Source organism: Dendropsophus ebraccatus, chromosome 12 (assembly GCF_027789765.1).
Source record: "Dendropsophus ebraccatus isolate aDenEbr1 chromosome 12, aDenEbr1.pat, whole genome shotgun sequence".
Taxonomy (NCBI): Eukaryota; Metazoa; Chordata; class Amphibia; order Anura; family Hylidae; genus Dendropsophus; species Dendropsophus ebraccatus.
Window position 1 is genome coordinate 92,922,746 of NC_091465.1, and position 18,679 is coordinate 92,941,424.

The 18,679-nt window shown below is 52.4% G+C and overlaps 1 protein-coding gene across 1 annotated transcript in view; it reads right to left on the reverse strand.

Moving 5' to 3' along the window:
• Positions 1–18,679, reverse strand: part of LOC138769192 (phospholemman-like) — a 61,742-nt gene that overhangs the window by 11,861 nt on the left and 31,202 nt on the right. Inside the window, exons 3-7 of the mRNA XM_069947485.1 lie at positions 10,890–10,931; positions 9,029–9,103; positions 7,585–7,621; positions 3,210–3,259; positions 2,503–2,536 (exon numbers count right to left, since the gene is read on the reverse strand). Coding sequence (XP_069803586.1) covers positions 2,514–2,536; positions 3,210–3,259; positions 7,585–7,621; positions 9,029–9,103; positions 10,890–10,931 — 227 coding nt within the window. The 3' untranslated portion in view covers positions 2,503–2,513. The remainder of the gene's footprint in view (positions 1–2,502; positions 2,537–3,209; positions 3,260–7,584; positions 7,622–9,028; positions 9,104–10,889; positions 10,932–18,679) is intronic.

Consider the following 18,679-nt stretch of genomic DNA (forward strand, 5'->3'; position numbering starts at 1 on the left):
TGAGGCCATAGTACAGTGTAGGACTGCCTTGGTATGAGGCCATAGTACAGTGTAGGACTGTCCTGGTATAAGGCCATAGTACAGTGTAGGACTGCCCTGTGTATGAGGCCATAGTACAGTGTAGGATTGTCCCGGTATGAGGCCATAGTACAGTGTAGGACTGCCTCAGTATGAGGCCATAGTACAGTGTAGGACTGCCCCGGTATGAGGCCATAGTACAGTGTAGGACTGCCTTGGTATGAGGCCATAGTACAGTGTAGGACTGTCCTGGTATAAGGCCATAGTACAGTGTAGGACTGCCCCGGTATGAGGCCATAGTACAGTGTAGGATCTGCCCCAGTATGAGGCCATAGTACAGTGTAGGACTGCCCCAGTATGAGGCCATAGTACAGTGTAGGACTGCCCCGTGTATGAGGCCATAGTACAGTGTAGGACTGCCCCGGTATGAGGCCATAGTACAGTGTAGGACTGCCCCAGTATGAGGCCATAGTACAGTGTAGGACTGCCCCGGTATGAGGCCATAGTACAGTGTAGGTCTGCCCCGGTATGAGGCCATAGTACAGTGTAGGACTGCCCCGGTATGAGGCCATAGTACAGTGTAGGACTGCCCCGGTATGAGGCCATAGTACAGTGTAGGACTGCCCCGGTATGAGGCCATAGTACAGTGTAGGACTGCCCCGGTATGAGGCCATAGTACAGTGTAGGACTGCCCCTGTATGAGGCCATAGTACAGTGTAGGACTTTCCCGGTATGAGGCCATAGTACAGTGTAGGACTGCCCCGGTATGAGGCCATAGTACAGTGTAGGACTGCCCCGGTATGAGGCCATAGTACAGTGTAAGACTGCCCCAGTATGAGGCCATAGTACAGTGTAGGACTGCCCCGGTATGAGGCCATAGTACAGTGTAGGACTGCCCCAGTATGAGGCCATAGTACAGTGTAGGACTGCCCCAGTATGAGGCCATAGTACAGTGTAGGACTGCCCTGTGTATGAGGCCATAGTACAGTGTAGGACTGTCCCGGTATGAGGCCATAGTACAGTGTAGGACTGCCCCGGTATGAGGCCATAGTACAGTGTAGGACTGCCCTGTGTATGAGGCCATAGTACAGTGTAGGACTGCCCCGGTATGAGGCCATAGTACAGTGTAGGACTTTCCCGGTATGAGGCCATAGTACAGTGTAGGACTTTCCCGGTATGAGGCCATAGTACAGTGTAGGACTGCCCCGGTATGAGGCCATAGTACAGTGTAGGACTGCCCCGGTATGAGGCCATAGTACAGTGTAGGACTGCCCCGGTATGAGGCCATAGTACAGTGTAGGACTTTCCCGGTATGAGGCCATAGTACAGTGTAGGACTTTCCCGGTATGAGGCCATAGTACAGTGTAGGACTGCCCCGGTATGAGGCCATAGTACAGTGTAGGACTGCCCCGTGTATGAGGCCATAGTACAGTGTAGGACTGCCCCGGTATGAGGCCATAGTACAGTGTAGGACTGCCCCGGTATTAGGCCATAGTACAGTGTAGTACTGCCCCGGTATGAGGCCATAGTACAGTGTAGGACTGCCCCGGTATGAGGCCATAGTACAGTGTAGGACTGCCCTGGTATGAGGCCATAGTACAGTGTAGGACTGCCCCGGTATGAGGCCATAGTACAGTGTAGGACTGCCCCGGTATGAGGCCATAGTACAGTGTAGGACTGCCCTGTGTATGAGGCCATAGTACAGTGTAGGACTGTCCCGGTATGAGGCCATAGTACAGTGTAGGACTGCCCCGGTATGAGGCCATAGTACAGTGTAGGACTGCCCCGGTATGAGGCCATAGTACAGTGTAGGACTGTCCTGTGTATGAGGCCATAGTACAGTGTAGGACTGTCCCGGTATGAGGCCATAGTACAGTGTAGGACTGCCCCGGTATGAGGCCATAGTACAGTGTAGGACTGTCCCGGTATGAGGCCATAGTACAGTGTAGGACTGCCCCGGTATGAGGCCATAGTACAGTGTAGGACTGTCCCGGTATGAGGCCATAGTACAGTGTAGGACTGCCCCGGTATGAGGCCATAGTACAGTGTAGGACTGCCGCGTTATGAGGCCACCGTAACGTGGTGGGGTAGTTTACACCATTTTCAAGTGGTAACCAAGAGCCTCATTATTTTTGTGGAAGTTCTTTTTTTGGCAGTTGTTGGGGGGGGGGGGGGGGCTGCTTTTAACTATTTTCATGTCTGTAGTGGGTCAGTATCTTGCCATTGCAGTGAGCTGTTGATTTTTTCAGTTTTTTTGTGTGTTTGCAACTTCAGCCATAGCAACGTGCTCCTGCCTAGTGTGAATGGTGTTCTTGGAGAGCTGACCAAATTTGTCTTTTTTTTTCTGTATATACTGCCATACACTGCCTACATAATAGTGCCATACAGTGCATGTATAACAGCTATATACTGCAATACACTGCCTACATAATAGTGCCATACAGTGCATACAATGGGTGCTGGGGTCAGTATAGTGGTACGTACCGCACTGTAGATTATAATCGTCTGCTGGACATACCTGAAAGAAAAATAACAAAATCTAATTAGAGCAACGGGTTGTGTGAGCCACGCCCCCGAGGAGTCACCTGATCCTACATTAAATGGCAGCACACGTATCACTCAACTCTGGGTACACCACTCCCTTATAGTAGACTAATATAATAACATACACACAGGACAGGCCACCGGATCCCCAGGACAGGCCATTGGATCCCCAGGACAGACCATTGGATCCCCAGGACAGGCCACCGGGATCCCCAGGACAGGCCACCGGGATCCCAGGACAGGCCACCGGATCCACAGGACAGGCCATTGGATCCCCAGGACAGGCCACCGGATCCCCAGAACAGGCTACCGGGATCCCCAGGACAGGCCATTGGATCCCCAGGACAGGCCACCGGATCCCCAGAACAGGCTACCGGGATCCCCAGGACAGGCCACCGGATCCACAGGACAGGCCATTGGATCCCCAGGACAGGCCACCGGATCCCCAGGACAGGCCACCGGATCCCCAGGACAGGCCACCGGATCCCCAGGACAGGCCACCGGATCCCCAGGACAGGCCACCGGATCCCCAGGACAGGCCATTGGATCCCCAGGACAGGCCACCGGATCCACAGAACAGGCCACCGGGATCCCCAGGACAGGCCACATATAGAGAGACTCATCCTACACATGACAGTGATACATACGTCTGATAGATGCTCGGAGAGACCCTTCCTCCTCTGTGGGTTCTCCCGTCCTGTGTACAGAGAATAACATCATTGTAATTACTCTGTACTCTGATAGTATTCAGGGTTTTATTTTGTTGCAAAAGTCATAGGGTGGACTGGAGGAGGAGGAGTATGTCTGTATGTTAGAGGGACAGGGTGAGGAGGAGGAGGAGTATGTCTGTATGTTAGAGGGACAGGAGGAGTATGTCTGTATGTTAGAGGGACAGGAGGAGGAGGAGTATGTCTGTATGTTAGAGGGACAGGAGGAGTATGTCTGTATGTTAGAGGGACAGGAGGAGGAGGAGTATGTCTGTATGTTTAGAGGGATAGGAGGAGGAGGAGGAGTATATCTGTATGTTAGAGGGACAGGAGGAGGAGGAGGAGTATATCTGTATGTTAGAGGGACAGGGTGAGGAGGAGGAGTATGTCTGTATGTTAGAGGGATAGGAGGAGGAGGAGTATGTCTGTATGTTAGAGGGACAGGAGGAGGAGGAGTATGTCTGTATGTTAGAGGGACAGGGTGAGGAGGAGGAGGAGTATGTCTGTATGTTAGAGGGACAGGAGGAGAATGTCTGTATGTTAGAGGGACAGGAGGAGGAGGAGTATGTCTGTATGTTAGAGGGACAGGAGGAGTATGTCTGTATGTTAGAGGGACAGGAGGAGGAGGAGTATGTCTGTATGTTAGAGGGATAGGAGGAGGAGGAGGAGTATATCTGTATGTTAGAGGGACAGGAGGAGGAGGAGGAGTATATCTGTATGTTAGAGGGACAGGGTGAGGAGGAGGAGTATGTCTGTATGTTAGAGGGATAGGAGGAGGAGGAGTATGTCTGTATGTTAGAGGGACAGGAGGAGGAGGAGTATGTCTGTATGTTAGAGGGACAGGAGGAGGAGGAGTATGTCTGTATGTTAGAGGGACAGGGTGAGGAGGAGGAGGAGGAGGAGTATGTCTGTATGTTAGAGGGATAGGAGGAGGAGGAGGAGTATGTCTGTATGTTAGAGGGACAGGAGGAGGAGGAGGAGTATATCTGTATGTTAGAGGGACAGGGTGAGGAGGAGGAGTATGTCTGTATGTTAGAGGGATAGGAGGAGGAGGAGTATGTCTGTATGTTAGAGGGACAGGAGGAGGAGGAGTATGTCTGTATGTTAGAGGGATAGGAGGAGGAGGAGGAATATGTCTGTATGTTAGAGGGACAGGAGGAGGAGGAGGAGTATATCTGTATGTTAGAGGGACAGGGTGAGGAGGAGGAGTATGTCTGTATGTTAGAGGGACAGGAGGAGGAGGAGTATGTCTGTATGTTAGAGGGATAGGAGGAGGAGGAGGAATATGTCTGTATGTTAGAGGGACAGGGTGAGGAGGAGGAGGAGGAGTATGTCTGTATGTTAGAGGGACAGGGTGAGGAGGAGGAGGAGGAGAGATAATATCTGTATGTTAGAGGGACAGGGTGAGGAGGAGGAGTATGTCTGTATGTTAGAGGGATAGGGGGAGGAGGAGGAGGTATGTCTGTATGTTAGAGGGACAGGGTGAGGAGGAGGAGGAGTATGTCCTGTATGTATAGAGGGACAGGGTGAGGAGGAGGAGTATGTCTGTATGTTAGAGAGACAGGGTGAGGAGGAGGAGGGAGTATGTCTGTATGTTAGAGGGACAGGGTGAGGAGGAGGAGGAGTAGTGTCTGTATGTTAGAGGGACAGGGTGAGGAGGAGGAGAGTATGTCCTGTATGTTAGAGGGGACAGGGTGAGGAGGAGGGAGTATGTGCTGTATGTTAGAGGACAGGGTGAGGAGCAGGAGGAGGAAGTATGTCTGTATGTTAGAGGGACAGGGTGAGGAGGAGGAGGAGTATTGTCTGTATGTTGAGGAAGGGTGCGGAGGAGGAGGAGTATGTCTGTATGTTAGAGGGACAGGGTGAGGAGGAGGAGGAGTATGTCTGTATGTTAGAGGGACAGGTGGAGGAGGAGGAGGAGTATGTCTGTATGTTAGAGGGGACAGGGTGAGGAGGAGGAGGAGTATGTCTGTATGTTAGAGGGATAGGAGAGGAGGAGGAGTATGTCTGTAGTTAGAGGGACAGGGTGAGGAGGAGGAGAGTATGTCTATATGTTAGAGGGATAGGAGGAGGAGGAGGAGGAGTATGTCTGTATGTTAGAGGGACAGGGTGAGGAGGAGGAGGAGTATGTCTGTATGTTAGAGGGATAGGAGGAGGAGGAGGAGGAGTATGTCTGTATGTTAGAGGGACAGGGTGAGGAGGAGGAGGAGTATGTCTATATGTTAGAGGGATAGGAGGAGGAGGAGGAGGAGTATGTCTGTATGTTAGAGGGACAGGAGGAGGAGGAGTATGTCTGTATGTTAGAGAGATAGGAGGAGGAGGAGGAGGAGTATGTCTGTATGTTAGAGGGATAGGAGGAGGAGTATGTCTGTATGTTAGAGGGACAGGAGGAGGAGGAGTATGTCTGTATGTTAGAGGGATAGGAGGAGGAGGAGGAGGAGTATGTCTGTATGTTAGAGGGATAGGAGGAGGAGGAGGAGGAGTATGTCTGTATGTTAGAGGGACAGGGTGAGGAGGAGGAGGAGGAGTATGTCTGTATGTTAGAGGGACAGGGTGAGGAGGAGGAGGAGGAGTATGTCTGTATGTTAGAGGGACAGGGTGAGGAGGAGGAGGAGTATGTCTGTATGTTAGAGGGACAGGGTGAGGAGGAGGAGGAGGAGTATGTCTGTATGTTAGAGGGACAGGGTGAGGAGGAGGAGGAGTATGTCTGTATGTTAGAGGGACAGGGGGAGGAGGAGGAGTATGTCTGTATGTTAGAGGGACAGGGTGAGGAGGAGGAGGAGGAGTATGTCTGTATGTTAGAGGGACAGGGTGAGGAGGAGGAGTATGTCTGTATGTTAGAGGGACAGGGTGAGGAGGAGGAGGAGTATGTCTGTATGTTAGAGGGACAGGGTGAGGAGGAGGAGGAGGAGGAGTATGTCTGTATGTTAGAGGGACAGGGGGAGGAGGAGGAGTATGTCTGTATGTTAGAGGGACAGGGTGAGGAGGAGGAGGAGGAGTATGTCTGTATGTTAGAGGGACAGGGTGAGGAGGAGGAGGAGGAGTATGTCTGTATGTTAGAGGGACAGGGTGAGGAGGAGGAGTATGTCTGTATGTTAGAGGGACAGGGTGAGGAGGAGGAGGAGTATGTCTGTATGTTAGAATGTTAGAGGGACAGGGTGAGGAGGAGGAGGAGTATGTCTGTATGTTAGAGGGACAGGGTGAGGAGGAGGAGGAGTATGTCTGTATGTTAGAGGGATAGGAGGAGGAGGAGGAGGAGTATGTCTGTATGTTAGAGGGACAGGGTGAGGAGGAGGAGGAGTATGTCTGTATGTTAGAGGGACAGGGGGAGGAGGAGGAGTATGTCTGTATGTTAGAGGGACAGGGTGAGGAGGAGGAGGAGTATGTCTGTATGTCAGAGGGACAGGGTGAGGAGGAGGAGGAGGATGTCTGTATGTTAGAGGGACAGGGTGAGGAGGAGGAGGAGTATGTCTGTATGTTAGAGGGACAGGGTGAGGAGGAGGAGGAGTATGTCTGTATGTTAGAGGGACAGGGTGAAGAGGAGGAGGAGGAGTATGTCAGTATGTTAGAGGGACAGGGTGAGGAGGAGGAGGAGTATGTCTGTATGTTAGAGGGACAGGGTGAAGAGGAGGAGGAGGAGTATGTCAGTATGTTAGAGGGACAGGGTGAGGAGGAGGAGGAGTATGTCTGTATGTTAGAGGGACAGGGTGAGGAGGAGGAGGAGTATGTCTGTATGTTAGAATGTTAGAGGGACAGGGTGAGGAGGAGGAGGAGGAGGAGTATGTCTGTATGTTAGAGGGACAGGGTGAGGAGGAGGAGGAGTATGTCTGTATGTTAGAGGGACAGGGTGAGGAGGAGGAGGAGGAGTATGTCTGTATGTTAGAGGGACAGGGTGAGGAGGAGGAGGAGTATGTCTGTATGTTAGAGGGATAGGGTGAGGAGGAGGAGGAGGAGTATATCTGTATGTTAGAGGGACAGGGTGAGGAGGAGGAGGAGGAGTATATCTGTATGTTAGAGGGACAGGGTGAGGAGGAGGAGGAGTATGTCTGTATGTTAGAGGGACAGGGTGAGGAGGAGGAGGAGTATATCTGTATGTTAGAGGGACAGGGTGAGGAGGAGGAGGAGTATGTCAGTATGTTAGAGGGACAGGGTGAGGAGGAGGAGTATGTCTGTATGTTAGAGGGACAGGGTGAGCAGAAGGAGAGGAGGTTATGTCCTCCTGTCTGGCGGAGAAATGGCTGATAGGCAGTGGTGGGTGGGACATGTGATATACAATAGGGGAGGAGCAGGAGGGGCGGCTTATTTTCTCTCTTACCTCTGATGCTGATTGAATTTGCACCGACATTTTCTGCCTAAAAAACAAAACCAAATGATAAAGAACTGTGGGCGCCTGGTATTTAGGGGGGGGGGGGGGGATCTGGCCGCCTGGTATTATGGGGGGGGGATCTGGCCGCCCTGGTATTATGGGGGGGGGGGGATATGGCCGCCTGGTATTATGGGGGGGGGGGGGATATGGCCGCCTGGTATTATGGGGGGGGGGGATCTGGCCGCCTGGTATTATGGGGGGGGGGGGATATGGCCGCGTGGTATAAGGGGGGGGGGGGATATGGCCGCCTGGTATTATGGGGGGGGGGATGTGGCCGCCTGGTATTATGGGGGGGGGGGGATCTGGCCGCCTGGTATTATGGGGGGGGGGGATGTGGCCGCCTGGTATTATGGGGGGGGGATGTGGCTGCCTGGTATTTTGGGGGGCGGGGGGCGCCTGGTATTATGGGGGGGGGAATGTGGCCGCCTGGTATTATGGGGGGGGATGTGGCCGCCTGGTATTATGGGGGGGGGATGTGGCCGCCTGGTATTATGGGGGGGGGGGGGATGTGGCCGCCTGGAATTATGGGGGGGGGGTGGGGATGTGGCCGCCTGGTATTATGGGGGGGATGTGGCCGCCATGGTATTATGGGGGGGGGGGGATGTGGCCGCCTGGAATTATGGGGGGGGGGGGGATGTGGCCGCCTGGTATTATGGGGGGGGATGTGGCCGCCTGGTATTATGGGGGGGGATGTGCCGCCTGGTATTATGGGGGGGGGGGGGGGGGATGTGGCCGCCCTGGTATTATGGGGGGGGATGTGGCCGCCTGGTATTATGGGGGGGGATGTGCCGCCTTGTATTATAGGGGGGATGTGGCCGCCTGGAATTATGGGGGGGGGGGGATGTGGCCGCCTGGTATATGGGGGGATGTGGCCGCCCCTGGTATTATGGGGGGGGGATGTGGCCGCCTGGAATTATGGGGGGGGGGATGTGGCCGCCTGGTATTATGGGGGGGATGTGGCCACCTGGTATTATGGGGGGGGGATGTGGCCGCCTAGAATTATGGGGGGGGGGGGATGTGGCCGCCTGGTATTATGGGGGGGGATGTGGCCGCCTGGTATTATGGGGGGGGGGATGTGGCCGCCTGGTATTATGGGGGGGGATGTGGCCGCCTGGTATTATGGGGGGGGGATGGGGCCGCCTGGTATTATGGGGGGGGGGGGGGATGTGGCCGCCTGGTATTATGGGGGGGGTGGCCGCCTGGTATTATGGGGGGAGGGGGATGTGGCCACCTGGTATTGTCTCCTGTTGGGGGTTGTTGGGGTTGGTCTCCTGCTGTGGAGGTTTTTTGTTGGGGGGGGGGGTACACTCATAGAACATACACAGCATGATGTGCACTGTATAGCGGTACACTCAAAGAATAGTGTACCACTATACAGTCAGAGGAAGCTTACTGAGGATGATGAGGATTCCTAAGATAAAGAGAACTCCAGCAACGACGAGACCCCCGATCCGCAAACTCTTATAATCTACAGAGAAACAGAGGAAACTGCAAATATATAATATCATCAAACAAGACGTAACACGAATATTACACCGTTATATTATTCTCCCCATGAGGTTAGTTTACTATATTCCTGTATATAGGAGCAGTATTATAGTAGTTATATCCCTGTATATAGGGGCAGTATTATAGTAGTATATTCCTGTATATAGGAGCAGTATTATAGTAGTTATATTCCTGTATATAGGGGCAGTATTATAGTAGTTATATCCCTGTATATAGGAGCAGTATTATAGTAGTTATATCCCTGTATATAGGGGCAGTATCATAGGAGCAGTATTATAGTAGTTATATCCCTGTATATAGGAGCAGTATTATAGTAGTATATCCCTGTATATAGGGGACAGTATTATAGTAGTATATCCCTGTATATAGGAGGCAGTATTATAGTAGTTATATCCCTGTATATAGGAGCAGTATTATAGTAGTTATATTCCTGTATATAGGAGCAGTATTATAGTAGTTATATTCCTGTATATAGGAGCAGTATTATAGTAGTATATTCCTGTATATAGGGAGCAGTATTATAGTAGTATATCCCTGTATATAGGGGTCAGTAATATAGTTGTATATCCCTGTATATAGGGGCAGTATTATAGTAGTATATTCCTGTGTATAGGAGCAGTATTATAGTAGTTATATCCCTGTATATAGGAGCAGTTTTATAGTAGTTATATTCCTGTATATAGGAGCAGTATTATAGTAGTTATATTCCTGTATATAGGGGGCAGTATTATAGTAGTTATATCCCTGTATATAGGAGCAGTATTATAGTAGTATATTCTTGTATATAGGAGCTGTATTATAGTAGTTATATCCCTGTATATAGGAGCAGTATTATAGTAGTTATATCCCTGTATATAGGAGCAGTATTATAGTAGTTATATTCCTGTATATAGGAGCAGTATTATAGTAGTATATTCCTGTATATAGGAGCAGTATTATAGTAGTTATATCCCTGTATATAGGAGCAGTATTATAGTAGTATATTCCTGTATATAGGAGCAGTATTATAGTAGTTATATTCCTGTATATAGGAGCAGTATTCTAGTAGTTATATTCCTGTATATAGGAAGCAGTATTATAGTAGTTATATCCCTGTATATAGGAGCAGTATTATAGTAGTATATCCCTGTATATAGGAGCAGTATTATAGTAGTTATTTCCCTGTATATAGGAGCAGTATTATAGCAGTTATATTATTGTATATAGGGAGCAGTATTATAGTAGTTATATTACTGTATATAGGAGCAGTATTATAGTAGTATATCCTGTATATAGGGGCAGTATTATAGTATATATCCCTGTATATAGGAGCAGTATTATAGTAGTATATTCCTGTATATAGGGGGCAGTATTATAGTAGTATATTTCTGTATATAGGAGCGGTATTATAGCAGTATATTCCTGTATATAGGGGCAGTATTATAGTAGTTATAGAGGTTTGAGCTGCATTACTAAAGATAATCACTTTCAAATAACAATGGAGTGTATATGCTAAAGAAATGAGAGTGTGGTTCACCCAAGGACAGACTGGAAAACATGGATACAGCCATAGCTGCTCCCTGGGTGGTCTTCTCCCTGTGCTCGGGGGATGGGTTTTGCGTTGCTTCTTTCTGGTTGTGTTATGTGGGGGGTTGTTCCTTGTTGTTTTGGTGGTAGCACTATGATTGTTCTTGGTCTTTGGGAGGTACAACAAGAAATGTTCCATAGAGTTCCATCTGCCCCATGGTGCACACTAAGCCTCTTACCGTAGTAGAACGGGTCGTGAAGATTTTCTTTGTCTCCAGATTCTGATTAAATAGAAAAAAAACAGAACTCAATGTCACTGGAGGAGGAGACCAATGTCCAATATATAATCTATACTGATCAATATACAACTGATTCTGATCCCAAACATGTCCAACCCTCTGGTTAGTAGCATTATTATATTCCGGGAAAATGGTGTCAGTCACTTATATGTCCCCGAGCACAGTGTGTGTGTGTGACACTAGTATGTCCCCGAGCACAGTGTGTGTGTGTGTGTGACACTAGTATGTCCCCGAGCACAGTGTGTGTGTGTGTGACACTAGTATGTCCCCGAGCACAGTGTGTGTGTGTGTGACACTAGTATGTCCCCGAGCACAGTGTGTGTGTGTGACACTAGTATGTCCCCGAGCACAGTGTGTGTGTGTGACACTAGTATGTCCCCGAGCACAGTGTGTGTGTGTGACACTAGTATGTCCCCGAGCACAGTGTGTGTGTGTGTGTGTGTGTGACACTAGTATGTCCCCGAGCACAGTGTGTGTGTGTGACACTAGTATGTCCCCGAGCACAGTGTGTGTGTGAAACTAGTATGTCCCCGAGCACAGTGTGTGTGTGTGTGTGTGTGAAACTAGTATGTCCCCGAGCACAGTGTGTGTGTGTGTGTGTGACACTAGTATGTCCCCGAGCACAGTGTGTGTGTGTGACACTAGTATGTCCCCGAGCAGTGTGTGTGTGTGTGACACTAGTATGTCCCCGAGCACAGTGTGTGTGTGTGACACTAGTATGTCCCCGAGCACAGTGTGTGTGTGAAACTAGTATGTCCCCGAGCACAGTGTGTGTGTGTGTGTGTGTGTGACACTAGTATGTCCCCGAGCAGTGTGTGTGTGTGACACTAGTATGTCCCCGAGCACAGTGTGTGTGTGTGTGTGACACTAGTATGTCCCCGAGCACAGTGTGTGTGTGTGACACTAGTATGTCCCCGAGCACAGTGTGTGTGTGTGACACTAGTATGTCCCCGAGCAGTGTGTGTGTGTGACACTAGTATGTCCCCGAGCACAGTGTGTGTGTGTGACACTAGTATGTCCCCGAGCACAGTGTGTGTGTGTGACACTAGTATGTCCCCGTGCACAGTGTGTGTGTGTGACCACTAGTATGTCCCCGAGCACAGTGTGTGTTGTGTGTGTGGTGACACTAGTATGTCCCCGAGCACAGTGTGTGTGTGTGTGTGAAACTAGTATGTCCCCGAGCACAGTGTGTGTGTGGTGTGACACTAGTATGTCCCCGAGCACAGTGTGTGTGTGACATAGTATGTCCCCTGAGCACAGTGTGTGTGTGTGACACTAGTATGTCCCCGAGCACAGTGTGTGTGTGTGACACTAGTATGTCCCCGAGCACAGTGTGTGTGTGTGACACTAGTATGTCCCCGAGCACAGTGTGTGTGTGTATGACACTAGTATGTCCCCGAGCACAGTGTGTGTGTGTGTGACACTAGTATGTCCCCGAGCACAGTGTGTGTGTGTGACACTAGTATGTCCCCGAGCACAGTGTGTGTGTGTGACACTAGTATGTCCCCGAGCACAGTGTGTGTGTGTGTGTGTGACACTAGTATGTCCCCGAGCACAGTGTGTGTGTGTGACACTAGTATGTCCCCGGGCACAATGTTTGTCTGTGTGGCACTAGTATGTCCCCGGGCACAGTGTGTGTGTGGCACTAGTATGTCCCCGGGCACAGTGTGTGTGTGGCACTAGTATGTCCCCGGGCACAATGTTTGTGTGTGTGGCACTAGTATGTCCCCGGGCACAGTGTGTGTGTGGCACTAGTGTGTGTGCAGTGTCCCAGAACAGGCTGTCCCTTTCTCACTTTAAGCCTACTTTTATTATTATGGTCCTGCCTGTCCTGGTAACTCTATGCACTGCAACTACTTGCTGTGTGTGTGTGACACTAGTATGTCCCCGAGCACAGTGTGTGTGTGTGTGACACTAGTATGTCCCCGAGCACAGTGTGTGTGTGTGTGTGTGACACTAGTATGTCCCCGAGCACAGTGTGTGTGTGTGTGTGTGAAACTAGTATGTCCCCGAGCACAGTGTGTGTGTGTGTGACACTAGTATGTCCCCGAGCACAGTGTGTGTGTGTGTGACACTAGTATGTCCCCGAGCACAGTGTGTGTGTGTGACACTAGTATGTCCCCGAGCACAGTGTGTGTGTGTGACACTAGTATGTCCCCGAGCACAGTGTGTGTGTGTGTGTGTGTGACACTAGTATGTCCCCGAGCACAGTGTGTGTGTGTGTGTGAAACTAGTATGTCCCCGAGCACAGTGTGTGTGTGTGACACTAGTATGTCCCCGAGCACAGTGTGTGTGTGTGACACTAGTATGTCCCCGAGCACAGTGTGTGTGTGTGTGTGTGTGACACTAGTATGTCCCCGAGCACAGTGTGTGTGTGTGACACTAGTATGTCCCCGAGCACAGTGTGTGTGTGTGACACTAGTATGTCCCCGAGCACAGTGTGTGTGTGTGACACTAGTATGTCCCCGAGCACAGTGTGTGTGTGTGACACTAGTATGTCCCCGAGCACAGTGTGTGTGTGTGTGACACTAGTATGTCCCCGAGCACAGTGTGTGTGTGTGTGTGAAACTAGTATGTCCCCGAGCACAGTGTGTGTGTGTGTGACACTAGTATGTCCCCGAGCACAGTGTGTGTGTGACACTAGTATGTCCCCGAGCACAGTATGTGTGTGACACTAGTATGTCCCCGGGCACAGTGTGTGTGTGGCACTAGTGTGTCCCCGGGCACAGTGTGTGTGTGGCACTAGTATGTCCCCGGGCACAATGTTTGTGTGTGTGGCACTAGTATGTCCCCGGGCACAGTGTGTGTGTGGCACTAGTGTGTGTGCAGTGTCCCAGAACAGGCTGTCCCTTTCTCACTTTAAGCCTACTTTTATTATTATGGTCCTGCCTGTCCTGGTAACTCTATGCACTGCAACTACTTGCTGTTTCACCCCTATTGCTCTCAGGATCCTGTACCATTATATGTATGTTTCTGTTTGTATAACTATGTACAGTGGTATGCAGAGGCTGGTGATCACGTGACCGTGCCCTGTAACCATGGTTCCTCCAATTGCCATCGAGCTTTGGCCAGGGGTTACCATGTGACTTCCTCTTGCAAGGGAGTCTATTCCCTGCCACAGAGGGGATAGGTTGTCTGTAAGAGTCCCGTTCTCTACCTCAGGAAGGACGGAGGTGTTCCTGTAGCCCCCCTTCACCTTTAGAAGAGTGGCTGGTGCGTTGCTGTAGCAGTCCCTGGCTGTCCGCCTGCTCAAGTGCCTGGAGTATCCTCTCATCTGGGTGTCGTTCCAGAGGGGCCGGAGCGCGGCAGCACGCCTGGTGGGGCTCGCGTGGTGGGGGCAGGGGGTGCGAGGTCTTCCCGCCGGCTTCCCGCCTCAAGCCTCACTTGAGCGGGAACCGTGGAGAGTTTGCGCCTCCGCTTACCTTCCCCTGCAGAGCAGCATGGCGTCCATCGAGGCCCTCCTAGAGCAGCTTTGGGCTGCTGCTGGCAACGACCGCAGGTGGCTGCAGCGGCAGCAGGAAGGATTGATTGCTGGGGCGCCGTCTGCTGCAGATCCTCCGTCCTTGGTGCCTCAGCGCAGGGCGCGCAGGTCCCGGCCTCCTGTCAGGTTGAGTCCGGAGCCTACCGTGCCCAGGTCCCGGCGGCGCACACAGAGCCCCAGGAGGGACCCTCCGGTTCCCGGTGGCCGGCATTCCGCCCCTGGGCACCGCCCCCGGGCTGGGAGGAATCTGACCCGCAGCCGCAGGGGAGGGTCGGCCTCCACCTCAGCGTCGGCCCCTTTTGACTCCCTAGCGGCGGTGCCTGATGATGTGCCGGCTAGGCAGCCTGCCTCCCACCAGACGATCCAAGGGGCCGCAGACGTTCACCCTGTCCCCCTGCACATGCGGTCTAGCGCCGGGCATGAAGGTCGCGGGGTGCAAGATCGTGCGGCCCCTCCTCCGCAGTATTACCGGCCTGATGGCCTGGCTGATCCCTAGGGCCTGCGTGCATCTATGAGCCCAGCTGCTAGTGAGGTCGGAGACCGTGAAGGGGAAGAGCCACTGCGTTCTGGCCAGGCGGAGGCGGTGGTGCTGGAGGATCGTCGTCTGGAGGTGCTGTAGTCGGCTGGCGGGTCCACAGCCCCTGCGCAGCCCGGTGAGTATATGTCTCTGTCTTGTCCGTTTCCCCCTATCCTTATGTCTCAGGCTGTGGGTGGTAGTCCTGTGGGGAGTGTGGATGTTGTGCAAGAGGCGGGGGTGAGGGAAGGGGCGACTGGGTTGAAAGAGAGCGTGGGTGACTTGGTGAACTGTGTGCGGGCGTTGTTGGCACGTTGGGAGGCGGGGCCTAGTTTGGGGGGTGGGAGTAATCCGGTTGCTGCCTGGGTACCGGAGCAGCCAGAGGTGTCGGGGTCAAGTCTGGGGTGTGGGCCTACTGTGGGAGGGGTAGCGAGAGCGTGTTCCGGGGTGGCTGTATCAGTACAGACGAAGAAGGAGAAGGAGGGGGAGCAGGTTCGGTTGGATGATAGGGCCTGGGGCGAGGTATATGTCTGTTTCGAGGGCGCTCTGGGCGCCCACCTGAAGCAGGAAGTGAGGGAAAAAATTTGTCGTGACGAGTACGTCGAAATTTTTTCCCTCTTGCCCTTAGAGAAATTTAATTTAGATAAGGGGAAAAAGGAGGATAGTAAGAAGGAAGAGGAGGAGAAGAGGAGGTGGAGGCTTATCCCACAAACCTTTATGAATTGGCTCCAGGCGTTTGCCATTATGGCAAGCATCATTGGAGAAAAGGCTCCGGAACACTGTTCGGCCATTTTTTGTTATTTGGACGCGATTAGCGAGGCTCATCGGGTGTACAGAGGCCAGGCGTGGCTCCGTTATGATGAGCAGTTCAGGCAGCGGAGGGCCATTAGACCGGGCATCAAATGGGATCATAAAGATATAGGGTTATGGCTCAGGGTGATGGCTCCGGTGCGTTACGGTCAGCCCTTTCAGGAAGGGGGGGGGGGGGCGGCGCAGCCGGCCAAGCCGCCTCCTCAAATTCTCAGGATGGCCAACAGGGCGGGCAGAAGTCCGGTTTCTGTTGGCATTTCAATGACGGGCAGTGCAAGTTTGGTGCCAGTTGTAAATTCAAACATGCCTGCTCGACATGTAACGCCTCTTCTAACGGCTCGGCAAGATGTTTTAAGAAAAGCAAGGGGAGGGCCAGAGGGGGTAGTACTGGAAAAGGGGGAGACTCCGGTGAACCTGGGCACGATGCTCCCGCATCTACTTAGGTTCCCGGATAGGCAGAAGGCGGAGCTGTTGATGCAAGGGTTTGGGGACGGTTTTGTGATTCCGGCGCCTTTGCATGTGGTCCCGTCTTCGCTTAGGAATTTGAAGTCCACTTATCTGCATGCTGGGGTTGTGGCTGACAAGCTGAGGAAAGAGGTGGAGTTGGGTAGGATGGTTGGGCCCTTTGCCGCCCCGCCGGTTGTGGATTTCGTGGTGTCTCCCTTGGGGGTTGTGCCTAAGAAGGAGCCGAATAAATTTCGGCTCATCCATCATCTTTCTCATCCCAGAGGTCTGTCGATCAATGATGGCATAGACCCGGAGCTTTGCTCCGTGGTCTATACATCGTTCGACGAGGCCGTGAGATGGGTTAGATGTTATGGAAGAGGGGCCCTTATGGCGAAGACCGATGTGGAAGCCGCCTTTCGGCTTTTACCGGTCCACCCGAATAGTGTGGGATTACTGGGTTGCTACTGGGACGGTAGCATACTATGTGGATCGATGTTTGCCCATGGGATGTTCCATCTCATGTGCCTACTTCGAGACGTTTAGTTTGTTCTTGGAATGGGTGGTTCGGGACAAGGCAGGGGTGAAGTAGATTATCCACTACTTGGACGATTTTTTGTGCATAGGTCCCGCGGGCTCCCCGGTTTGTCGCACGCTGTTGGGGACTGTCCAGTGGGTGGCTCGGTCGTTTGGGGTTCCGCTTGCCCCGGATAAGACGGAGGGGCCTGCGACGTCCTTGAATTTTTTGGGAATCACCCTTGATTCCGAAAAAATTGAATGTCGGCTGCCGGAAGACAAACTTTTGTCTTTGAGGCATGAGGTGAGTCGGGCGCGTGGCCTCAGGAAGATCACGCTCCGGGACTTGCAGTCTTTGCTAGGGAAGTTAAACTTTGCATGCCGGATCATCCCCATGGGAAGGGTCTTTTGCCTGAGGTTGGCCGTGGCAACGTCGGGTGTGAAAGCCGCGCACCATTTTGTGCGTCTTACTAGGGACCATAGGGATGATCTGGCTGTTTGGGAGAATTTCCTTGAGCGCTATAATGAGCGATCCATTATGCTGGCGGGGGTGGTGGAAAATGTGGACTGTGAATTGTACACTGACGCGGCAGGGAGTGTGGGTTTCAGTGCTTACTGCCGTGGACAGTGGTGCGCGGGCACATGGCCGCCAGGGTGGGAGGGCTCCGGGTTGCTGCGTAATTTAGCCTTCTTGGAGCTTTTTCCCATCCTGGTGGCTGTGGCCTTGTGGGGGGACAGTTTCCGGGACCGGAAATTGCGTTTTCATTGCGATAACATGGCGGTGGTCATGGCCATCAATAACTTGACGGCCTCATCGCCTCCGGTGATCCGATTGCTGCGGCAGTTGGTGTTGGAATGTCTGAGGAGGAATGTATGGGTAGTGGCTGTGCATGTCCCAGGGATTCTGAATTCTATAGCCGATTCTCTCTCTCGGTTACAGTTCGACCGTTTTCGCCAGTTGGCACCCGACGCGGAGGCCGAGGGGATGATGTGTCCGGGGCATCTGTGGAGTCTGGCCTACGAGCAGCAGGGGGATTGATCCGTAAATCCCTGTCGTCGGGTGCGTGGGCTGCTTATGAGGTGGGGTGGGGTTTGTGGTCGGAATGGGTATCTTCTTTGGGTGTGGGGGACAGTGAGGAGGAGAGGGTGATGGCGTTGCTTTGTTGGTTGGGGCATGTGTCGGGGGAAGGTTGGTCGGTGGCAAGGTTGAATAGGGTCATGGCGGGTCTGGCGTTCGGTTTTAAGTTGAGACTGTTGAGGGACATCACAAAGGATTTTGTGGTGGGGCAGGCGCTTAGAGGTTTTTGGCGGGGTAGGGTGTTGCGAGATTCCCGTCGGCCCGTTTCTTTTCTGTTGTTGGAACGTTTGGGGGGGGGGGGGGGGTTCTTGATGACGTATGTAGCTCGTTTTTTGAAGCAGTTTTGTTCCGCCCAGCGTTTTCCCTCGCGTTTTTTGGGGCTATGCGCGTGGGCGAGTTGGTAGCTCCAAGTAAGAAGGTGGTGGGTGGTTTATTGATGGAGGATGTGGTGTTGTATCCGGGTGGACTGGACTTTTGGCTACGTAGGTCAAAGACAGATCAGTTGGGTAGGGGGCGGCGGGTTACGCTGGGGTCAGTGAAGGGGGCAGTTATGTGTCCGGTCCGATGTTTGGGTGAATACATGCGGGTTCGCCCGGGGGGGGGGGGGGGGTCGCAATTGTTGTGTCATGCGGACGGGACGTCACTGTCGCGTTATCAGTTTAAGGTGGTTTTCCGTCATTGCTTGGATATGGTGGGGTTGGATAGTGCCCGTTTCGCGCCTCACTCCTTCAGAATCGGGGCGGCTACCGAGGCGGCTGGGTGGGGATTGGAGGCCGACGTGGTTCGGTGCATCGGTAGGTGGGAATCCGGCAGGTATAGGTCTTATGTGCGTCCTCAACTGCTGGGGGAGTAGGGCGGGCTCAGGGGGGTTGGGGGAAATTGTATTT